The sequence below is a fragment of the Vitis vinifera genome, chromosome 13, assembly GCF_030704535.1.
Source record: "Vitis vinifera cultivar Pinot Noir 40024 chromosome 13, ASM3070453v1".
NCBI classification, from domain to species: Eukaryota; Viridiplantae; Streptophyta; class Magnoliopsida; order Vitales; family Vitaceae; genus Vitis; species Vitis vinifera.
Genome location: NC_081817.1, coordinates 6,129,079 through 6,140,244, shown reverse-complemented (window position 1 = coordinate 6,140,244; position 11,166 = coordinate 6,129,079). Strand labels below are relative to the sequence as shown.

General features: G+C 32.5%; 1 protein-coding gene across 2 annotated transcripts; it reads right to left on the bottom strand.

Annotated features, from left to right (window-relative positions):
- Positions 1 to 3,401: 3,401 nt before the first annotated feature.
- LOC104881112 (serine/threonine-protein kinase PCRK1) lies at positions 3,402 to 9,965 on the bottom strand. 2 transcript variants are annotated; one of them, XM_010660086.3, is made up of 6 exons: positions 9,430 to 9,841; positions 9,072 to 9,161; positions 8,478 to 8,889; positions 7,131 to 7,391; positions 4,388 to 4,510; positions 3,402 to 4,131 (listed from the first exon to the last, which is right to left on the bottom strand). In XM_010660086.3, the coding sequence occupies exons 3-6, from the start codon at positions 8,862 to 8,864 to the stop codon at positions 3,613 to 3,615; spliced, it is 1,290 nt and encodes a 429-aa protein (XP_010658388.1). In that variant the 5' UTR covers positions 8,865 to 8,889; positions 9,072 to 9,161; positions 9,430 to 9,841; the 3' UTR covers positions 3,402 to 3,612. The 2 variants fall into 2 exon arrangements, with proteins under 2 accessions (XP_010658388.1, XP_010658387.1); XM_010660085.3 differs by lacking the exon at positions 9,072 to 9,161 and having other exon boundaries at positions 9,430 to 9,965.
- Positions 9,966 to 11,166: the final 1,201 nt, after the last annotated feature.

The following is an 11,166-nucleotide window of genomic DNA, read 5'->3' as shown; positions in this document are numbered from 1 at the left end:
CTTGTGTGTTATTTCTCTTGCCATGTTATAAAAAGTAGTTTTTCTTTTAATAACTATAAAATTCTGTTTATAACATAATTTGAAAGTAAGTCAATGTTTGGTGAATCAACTTAATAACTTAAAGTAAGTTAATAACTTAATTTAAGTCATTAAAAAAATTAAGTATATTTGATAAAATAACTTAATAGTATAATTTAAAGTCAAAAATCATTTTAATTAATAACTAAAAATAATTAACTTATTCTTTAAGTTCATATTTTTATTTTACTTTTTTGCCCTCATTTGTCTTGGTTAACTCTACGATTTCATTTACTATTCAACAACCTCCACTATTACTCGACATCCTTTGCCCTAATTATAATTTATGAGGATAAACACGTCAATTTGATGATTTAAAATAAATTTTAAGTTAATTTTATCAAACAATCTTAATATTTAAAAGTAGAAGAATTAAATAACAGATTTTTAGTCAATAACTTATGTAATGCCCCAAACCCAATTTAGGGGTAAAATCGTAATTTATAAATTATTAATTAATTAAAGTATTTTAATAAGGGTAAAAAGGTCTTTTCGTATTTAAAGTCTCTAGATATAAATTAGATTTTTCCTACATTCTCTATTCAAAAAACCTTTTTACACATATATCAAAAAGATCAGAGAGCATAACTTATGTAATGCCCCAAACCCATTTTAGGAGTAAAATCATAATTTAGACATTATTAATTAATTAAAGTATTTTAATAAGGGTAAAAAGGTCTTTTCGTATTTTAAATCTCTAGATGTAAATTAGATTTTTCATACCTTCTCTATTCAGAAAACCATTTTACACATATATCAAAAAGATCAGAGAGCATAAGGCTGAAGATTTGAAGGTTTAGGATTTGAAGATCAATTTTTCAATAAGATTTTTAATCTTTAAATTAATATTTTATATTCGTTAATTAGTTTTGAACACTTTAAATATTATTTGAAATATCTCAATTTTGATTAGAGTTCGTTTAATTACTTTATAGGTCAAAAAGATTAAAATTTTATTAATATAGTTTAATTTATTAATGGAGATCGACAGATTTTGATTACTCAAATGAATAGATCTAGAAAAATAAATAAATAAATAAAATAAGAGTAGCGTGATTTTTTGGAACGGTGAAGAGAAAAAAATAATAATAATAATGTAAATGTGTGTCGTATAGCAGAGGGTTTAAAAGAAAAAAAAAACAAAGATGCGTGTGGACGTCAAGTAAGAAACAAAAGAAGCAAAAAAAAAAAAAAAAAAAGTATTATTATTATAATAATAATAATGAGTGTAGTTGGTGGCTTGGACTAATGGTATTATAGGGTTTTTGAAAGTAATAATAATAATAATATATTATTACTTTTAAAGACTTATAATAATTGTGATTAAGTGATAGTTGGATTATGGGAACAATAATAATAATAATAATAATGGTTTTTTGTATAGGTTTTAATTTAATTTAAGTATATAAAGAAATAAATAGTGAGAAAAAGATTATGAAAGAAAATGAATTGTACAATAATTTGGAAACTCAATAAATTAATTTATTATTGTTAAGTAAGTTGAAAATAATATTGGGTAGTAATAATATTAGCATGAGAAATTAATTAGGATCCCTAATACTAAATAAAATATTTTTAGGATTGTCAAATATTTACCTTTAGATAATTGTGTATGATATTTGTTAGGTAAGAAGTAAATTCGTCAAGCTAAATACTTCAAGTTTTTTAGCACTTCTTTATGATAAGAGAAATTAATGTAGATTTTTATAAAAGAAAATAATTTCCTTTATATATTGTATTTTGAAATGTGTAAAAATATTATTTTTATCTTTTCACATGGATCAAATATGTGTTTTGTATGGAAAGTATATTTGAGAATTTTCTTTGTTCATGAAAAATGAAAATTTTTGGAGATATGATATTTTGTTTTGCAAGTTTGAATTAATGAAATAAAGTGTTTTGACTCTGGTTCCTATAACCCTAGTCAACAGGTTATAATTGTTGACATTTTTATGACTCTAGTTAACGGGTTATAATTGTTGACCTTATGACCCTAGTCAACATGTTATAATTATTGACATTTGGTTTTGTTCACCTTAAATGGAACAAATTTGAAACTAGTTACTCAATTGTGAAGTCTCACTTAATTAGGCACCATTTGTCATACGATAATCAGAGTAAATATATTTAGAATGTATTCGATTTGGTTTTGATGATAAATTGTTTTGAAATGGATATAAGAAAATTTCGTTGAGAAGTTTGAATGTATTAGTATTTTGAACTCAAAAGTTTTTATGAAAATAAGTATATGTTATATTTCCTATTTGCAAGCATGATTGAAAATGTTTGATTCATGAAACTGTATTAATTTTCCCTATTGGGTTGGGCTTTGAGTTCATTCTCCTTGTTGATAATCTTTCAGGTAACTTCAGTTCGGGCGATGAGTAACCATTATAAGGGAAATTTTGTTTTATTAGGACATTTGTTTAAACTCTCTTTCTTTTGGACATTGTTTAAATGTTAAAACTTAATTTTCGTTTGAATTATTTTGAGTTTGGAGTTATTTGGACAAAAACACTTTGGTTGATGTATTATTATTATTATTTTTTTAAAGTCGATATTGGGAGATTTTAGAATTTTGTTATACTTGGCAATTGGTAAATTTCTAATCACAATACGAATGTTTGTGTCGTTTTCACTTTGAGCTTTTGGCTTGAGGTATGAAATGACCGTCATGCCTTTGGAATGGGTTTTGGGGTGTGACAACTTAAATATAATTTAACTTAAAATCAACTTAAATCATTAAGTAATAACTATTAATTTTTACCACACACCCCTTATGAACCAATATGAAACCGGAATTTAAACTTTCTTAATTTTCTAGACTTATTTTTACATTAAATTCAATTATTAATTTTATCTTTAGTAGACCAAATCTAACACTATATATTTACCTAAATTTACTTTATTTCCTTAAATCTTATATCTTTCTCTTCAAGCCAAGAAGTCCTTCAAAAGTAGTAGCATTAGATCCAACACATGAGAAACAAAATTATCAACCTACTATAGCTATTCCAGTATACTAAAATGAGAATCATTTTGGTTAACCATTTTTTTCTATCCTTGTTTCATTCATGAATCAAAACAGAGTGTAATATACTCTCTCTTTTTTTCTCACTACTCTCCAAAGGAATCAACCAAACATATCTAAGTGGAGTTGAAAGTTAATGACATTTCTATGAATTCTGAGCAGCAGAAGGAAAAGATTAAAATATACAGATATTCAAATTCAAGAGAATACCAGTTTTAAGACCATTAATCAGCAACTCCACCTGGATTATCATTTCAAAACCTCCAACACCAAGCAGAGTCTTCAACAAGGCTAACACAAATTTAGGATGCACTCATCTGTATTGATTTCAATATCATACCTGTACAGTTGTATTGCCCAAAGGCAAAGATATAACGTAATAGTTTACACATTCAACATGGGAAAAAAGGGGGGGAGGTAGAGGAAAACAGCCTTGTTACATGGTCTACTGCATCCACACAAGAAGAAAATCTGCCTTGTCTCTTTGTTTGTTTCCATTTCTCTCAGGAAGTCCTCACCAGCTTAGGTCTCCATTTTTGCCAAACCAATCTCCTGTTTTCTCCTATTATTGGATCCACAAACATTGTCTTCAGTCTTTTTCTCTTGGATTCCTCAGGAGCATCTCTTGGAGTAGAACTCTTTATCGGAGGTTGAGGGCTCCCAGTTTCCGCTGCCTCCACAATCCGATTCACCATGTCTAAGATTTCACTCATTTTGGGGCGTGTTTTTATTTGTCTCACCAAGCACTTGTTGGCTACTGCTGCTAGTTTCTGGGCAGACTTAAGGGTGTATTTTCCTTCGAGCCTAGGGTCCAAAATCAGCTGGAACTTCTTTACATCAGAGAGGTGTGGCCTGATCCACTCCAATAGTTTTTGCTCATTCTTGGGGCGGTTTCTGTCCAAAGGCCGCCTACCAGTGATGAGCTCATAGAGAAAGACTCCATAGCTCCACACATCACTTTTGGCTGTGAGCCGCCCAGTTTGGATGTATTCAGGAGCTGCATATCCAATGGTTCCTACAACCTGCTTGAAATTAGACAGATTGATCACCCCAATTACTACAACATGGCATTTAATATTTAGGAAGCACATGATTACTTATAATTCTGAATGCACGATCAATATTAAATGAATCAACCAATTCACACATAAACAGAACACCATCTATTCAAATGCATCCATTTAGACTGTCATTGAAATCAGGTTTTCAATCAATAACAGGTGATATGAAAGATTTTATGAAACATTCAAGGAGCATCCAATGTAACTGTAAACATACCGCTGTTGATACATGACTTAGTCCGTCAGAAGGCCCCAGCCTGGCCAATCCAAAGTCAGACAACTTTGCATTCCACTGCTCATCCAAGAGAATATTCGAAGATTTGAAATCTCTAAAGATAATCTGTTCCAATCACAAAACAAAAAAATAACATCTTTGAAACAAAAAAATAATCCATATCATCAAATGCAATCTGAGAATAAAGCAGGAGTAGCAGATAAGCATGTTGATTCCACACCAGAGCACCCCTCCCCAGCCCACAGAAGCTTGCTAGCAGCAGTCATTCCATGGCAAGTGAGCATTTTCAAATCAATAGCACCAAAGTTTTGAATTTGTGTGCATTAGCATCAAGTCAATTAATATCCTAAGAAAACTACCCGACAACTTAGTCATTCCATAACCTGCAAAGGAGGTTGATGATTAATACTCATTCAGTTCATCTAAGTCATGGTAGCCTTGTGACTAGGAGAATCACAAACTATCACAAAAAAGTTGGTTATAAATGCTCCTCACTTGTACTCACAATAATGAAAACAATAAACCTATAGTTTTTTTTTTTAGTTTAACTACAGGCATCCCATGCTTATTTAGCTCATCAAAATTAATTTATTCGTACAGCTTGCATGATTGATGGAGAGAATAAGTATGAAGATGTGTTCTCAGTTTTGCATACACCAGAAGTGAAAACTCAAATCCCAAACCAAACTTATAACTCATCTAAACTCCAGGCACGACTTTTATATGGTGCTAAAATTTGGGAAAGATCCAAAGAAGTATGTGGTTCAAGAATCTAATATCGATGGTCAAGCATGTGAGACAAATCTTTTTAGAAAGCTTCTTACTGGCCATTATCATTGCTGGAAAGAATGCTCCAGGTAATGCACAACAGAGCTCTGACAAGTAAGAAACCATTTGGAATTTTTAGAGGCCATTTATGCAGTCAAGATGCATTCTCCTGCAACTAGAGTTTGGCCTAGCTCAATGAGTTAAATATTGTTCTAGGTAAGATAGAGGGGAGATGCCTAGCTGGCATTATTTTGGTAGACCATATTTCCAAACTAGGTGAGCATCCTGTATGTTCTGCCTTCATCTTTTCCCTATCATGCATCATGCGTGGCCCCCAAGGATTGTGCCACAGACACTCACAATACTCAAGTGAACAGTTTAGTCAGGTTAAAGCACTCATTGGTGATCAGAGATAGAGGGTTTGAATGCTGGCTTCATGGTGCATGTGGTGAGAAGGTCTCAAATGCCTATGAAAGCCTATCCATGAGAACACAAGGCTTTAATAGGCCAGGTGAGAAATAAGCATCTAAGACTTGGAATCAAGTTTTTTTCATTTGCAAGTCTTGTCTGGGTGGTCACGCATAGGGATGAGACATATGATTCTGAGAGGCATAATGCTTCAGTCGTGTGAAAGGGTAAACCTGAGACACAATTTTTACTTTGTTTAGTTCCTTGAAGCTAAAAGAAGAGTTTTGATGTGAGCAGTGAAGTCATACTTGAACCATGATGCCAACACACATACTTACAGGACAAAAATGATTACATGATTGATGGATAATTCATAGAGTGTCAGAAGTTATCAATACAACCAATCAGTTAAAAAACATCTTGCAGGACTTGGATGTGTGTGTTAGGTGCCAGTGCCTGCCTAGGTGTTAGACTTGTCTTAGGACATGGGATGTCGCTGAATTGTTTAGATTTTAAAACTTTGCTTCACCTATTCCCAATGATAGCATAAAGTGTCTATGCAGTGGCACTTGTCTAACATTGATTTTCACCCATTTTGGAATATTCAAGTGAAACAGCAACAACTTAATAAAAGATATGGGGAACTTCCAGTGAACCAGAGATAAATCCCTCTTCCAGCTTGATGGGTAATTTTCCTTTAAACATGTATCCAAAAGATGTGATATATCCCTCTTCCATCCTGTTGGGTATTTTCCTATAAACATGGATCCAAAATATGTTCCACACCGATGGCCATGCCTTGTAATGTCCGACAGGTTAAAAGATCACCTTAAATCCTCTGAAATTGAAAACTGATGGACCAACATCTAGATCAAGGTGTCCCCTCCAGAATTGTTTGATTCACAAGAATAATAAGAAGAAAGCTTATCCTGAGAGTGATATCTATTCAGCATAGAAAGGAAGATTTCATGACAAGGATTGTAACCACTTTATGTGATGCTAAACGATGCAATCAAACTAGACAAACACTAGGTACTGTACTGAAAAGCAGCCCAACTTCAAAGTCAAGTTCACAAATATGAGAAGCTGAGTCTAACAGTCAACCAGTGCCTCCACTTTGTCCATATAATCAGCATGAATTTCCCTTGTCTACGAAATTAAAAAAATTTCTGAAATTTCCAGGTGCTTTTATGCCTCTTCAGATAAGGTAGTAGGATTGAAATCCTTTGATGACATTTAATTTGAGTATAAGCCTATATATATAAGACCCTGGAATTGGGTGGAAGAAGATGATCAAATTTGAAGAATCTGTTTGCCATAGGATGCTTCGTGGTGGCTAGTTCCAGATTTCAGCATTTTTTTTTATTATTATTATGAGGCTTGGTACCAATTTCATACATATTTTTCATTTTTCTTAATATCCTAAATAAGCCAAGGAGTAATTTCAAACCATCCAATGTTACATATACTATGTGCCAAGAGTTCACTCACACATGAATGGCTGCCTATCAACCTATATGCAATATAAACTAGTGCCCGGAAAAAGTACCTGAAATTCCATTCCTTCATGGAGGTATGCTAAGCCACGAGCAGCATCTTGGGCTATTCTCAGTCTTGTGGACCATGAAAGAGGTGTTTCAAATCGATTTGTTAAGTGATCCTGCACGCTTCTATTGGGCATATATTCATATATCAGCAGTCGTTGGATCCCTCTTTCATCATCCTCAGCACAATAGCCCACTAACTTGACAAGATTTTCATGTTCAACAACCCCCAAAACATTTACTTCTGTCACCCACTCCTTATGCCCCTGTGAGATAGAAGGTAGGAAAAGAAAAAAAGAGAAATCAAATATCTAGTGAAAATAGAAGTTTGAAAGAGTAATATTGAAAGACACATGAGCAGAAGCAAATAATCATAAAGAGTTAAATTTTTATTAAAAATGGATGACCGTACAAGTTCTCCACCTAGTTTGGCTCGTATTTTTATCATGAAGCTCAAATCAAATGGAAGCTAGAAATAAGACTAGCAAGATAATTAAAAAGCCATTTCAAAATCAAGATCTCTGAAAATTTAAAAATGCATCAACATGAGCAAATGACAAGTAAGGCTTGAATTTCACTTCTGCACCACCACATCAAGTGTCATTGCTTGTTAACCTCCTTACTAGCTTGAATGTAAACTTAATCCTAGTGCTAAAGGCTCATTTGTTTGACCAGGCACACGATTCGATAAGTAGGTCCTCCTCTTTGTCTTTTTGGGATGGGGTGGGGTTTACATGTCAAGTAAGGGGAGGAAAAAAGGAAAAAAGCAACATGAGAATCTAGATCCACCATGTGTCATAGAAGATATTCTAAGAAAAGGTTCCATCAAAAAGAAAGGTCACTCACTAATTGAAAAAATTAGATTGCTGATTTACAAAATTAGACTGCTGAAGAAGATTCCCAACACTAGAAAACAGAAACAGAAACAATCACTAAGACAAAAGAATAAATGGTAAACTGGGATTCACTTATTAGAAAGTTTCAATCCACCAACTGGAACCATTTGGCCATCTTCACATATTTGCACACTGATCAATAAAAACTTATCAATGGGAGTATATGTTAGTAAAGACAACCAAAGCCACTGTGTTTAGGGTACTCCCTAGCAAAGTTTTTGCTATTGATCCAGCTCCTTTTGGAAGTTGCACCTAACACCAATTACAAATAACATGGTCCCTTCAAAGCTAAGGTAATTGTGTTGGATTTATGGATTCGTTATGTCTCAAGGTTAAGATTAAAGATTAGAAGGGAAATTTTATTTTTAACTAATTAATGCATAATATTAAATTATATACATTTAATGACAATGCATGATAACCACAATCAGGAAAACAATTTGGAAGAGATCTTACCTGCAACCCTCTTCTACTTAGTTGCTTTACAGCAATATCAATTTTCTTATGTGGATCCTCTGTACTTCGAATCACACCCCTATATACACCACCAAATCCACCCTCACCAATCATAAGAGAGCGGCTGAAATTCTTTGTAGCTGACTTTAGCTCAGAGAAGGTGAATACTTTGAGATTGCTGGGTCTTTGTTGCAAACTAGTAAATGAGGTCTTCGCAGAGGATTCAGTGCTGATGTCTGATGCATTTTGAGAATTGAATTCAGACCCAGATCTCCTCACCTCATGATCAGTGGACATGGAAATGGAAGTGGAAGAACGCACCGAAGTAGACTTTGTAGCCTTGGGTTCATCATTTTTCTCTCCCTTATGAAAAGGAAAACACGTCATAGCCCCTGAAGCACTTATTACCTCGCTGTTCACCCAAAACATGAATTGGTTAAGAAGAAAAAATCTTGACATAAAACTACATTACCTAGGAATAAATCCACAATTCAAACAATACCCGCAATTCCCTTTTCCTACATTCAATTGGAAAAAGTCCAAATACCTTCAGCAAAAGAAAGGACTCCTAAAAAGGTAAACACAAAATCAAACCTGCCATAGAAAAAGTTTAATTTTGTCTCCCACAAGCACTTAGGTAAGTAGGTAACCCCCCTTTCTAAGGTTTTCTACCTTTTTCTTTTCCTGCAAACAACTACCATAAATCACGGCCAGAACTCAAAAACCCAGATGCAACAGAGGAAATATGGAAAAATCATATTGATTAAACAACAAAATTTGAAGGAACTATCAAGAAATTTAAGAAACCCAAACTTTATTGCTCAGAACCCAAATTACATATCAATTTCAAACGGAACCCCATCTTGAATACCCGCAATCAAAGAAACCCAGTTCATAAAATTTGCATTTCCACAAACAATTAGGAAAAAAGGAAAAAAAAAAAAACACTCACCTTTTATGTTTTGAATCTAATTCCAGGAACAAAACGCTAACTTTCACATATCTTCACTTTAAAAGTCTGCAAGAGAAACCCAGAAACCAAAAAGGAAGCCTAACACAACGAGCACTCCATGAACTCCGGGAAGTCAATAAGAGGCAGCTGGAGTTCAGCTCACCAACCAAAAAACCGCATTAGAAAAAAAATGCATGAGTTGTAAGGTGTTGTGCATTTATATATATAGGTAAAGAGGATGAGAGGGGTTAAAGAATAGAAGAAAAGACGGATAATGAAGCTGTAGAAAGGGGTTGAAGCAGGCAAAACCGAGTGAGATGAGAGCTTTATCTGGAAGGAAAGGCTTGGCTGTATAAGTCAAGAAGACCGAGTCATCACTTGAGGGGCTAATCTCAACAATAAAAAGAGGCGGTACTGAGTTGTCATTTGTAGAATCCTAATAAATGGGAGTTCAAATTGTAGTTGGGAGTTGGAACCCGGTTCAATCTGGGATCGGGCCCTCTTGGTCCTACTCCTTCTGTATCTTACCAGCTGTTTCTTCGTTTAAGCCAAAATGTTAAAAGACTATATACGGTTTGAAATGTAGTGCTTTGTTTCTAATTGATTTTGTGGCTTTTGTGGTATGTCTGATTTGGTTTGTTTTGGTCTGGTTGAGGAAGCATTTGGGTTTGAAGACTAATATTATACTCTTCTTCTATATGTTTCATTTTTCTCATTTACTTCATAAATTCATTTCTTAATAAATTTAATAACGTATATGTAATTTTAATTGATGTTAAATCCCATAATAGATTAGACTCTAATTGGGAGTCCATTTGCTTTATGGTGGGTCATGTTATAGCATAATTTATATTATATACTTTTAGATCAGTGATTGGAAAAAACTTAGGAGTTTGAAAAAATTTTAAAAATATTTTAAAAAAATATTTTTAATGTTGAAAAAATATTTGTAATGGTTTTTTTAGAAACATTTGATACTATGTTTTTTGAAATTTGTTTTTAAAAATTTTCATTTTTATTCTTTAATTTAACAATAGTTTTTAAAAACAAGTTTCAAAAAACATAATCAAATTGACTCATATTTTTCTTTTGTTTTAAAAAATCTATGAAAATAGTGTTTGTTTCTTAAAAAAATTCTCTATTTCACTTTATTTTAAAAAAATTATTTTCAAAAAATAATAATTTAAAAACAATTTTCTACTTTTTTATATAAAAAAAAACGTTTTTAAATTACACGCCCAATGAGTTTTAATTCTCTTAAAAATAATTTCAGATAAAATACTTTTACTAAAAATACTTCCAATAAAAATATATTTCAAACATAATTTTAGAGTATATTTGAGAGTAATTTTATAAAATATTTTTATCATTTTCAACACTTGAATGATAAAATTTTTCAAGTATTAAAAATATTAAAAGCGATTTCTAAAATCACTATCGAATGGGCTTTTATAACTCATTTGATAGCGATTTTAGAAAACACTTTTAATATTTGAAAATTTCAACATTCAAATGTTATAATGACTTTGGGAGTTATTAAAAAACATTTTAACATCTCTAATACCAAATTTGGTAGTAATGGTAGCCGGTAGGTTGTCATTACTATTATTAGAAATTCCACCCCTTACGTTATCACGCCACTACTTTATCTGCAAGTGGGAGTCGTGCCGCCTCGTCATTAAATATGCTTGGACACATGGAGACCGTTTAAGCGTTGGCAAATTGAAACTCAGCTTT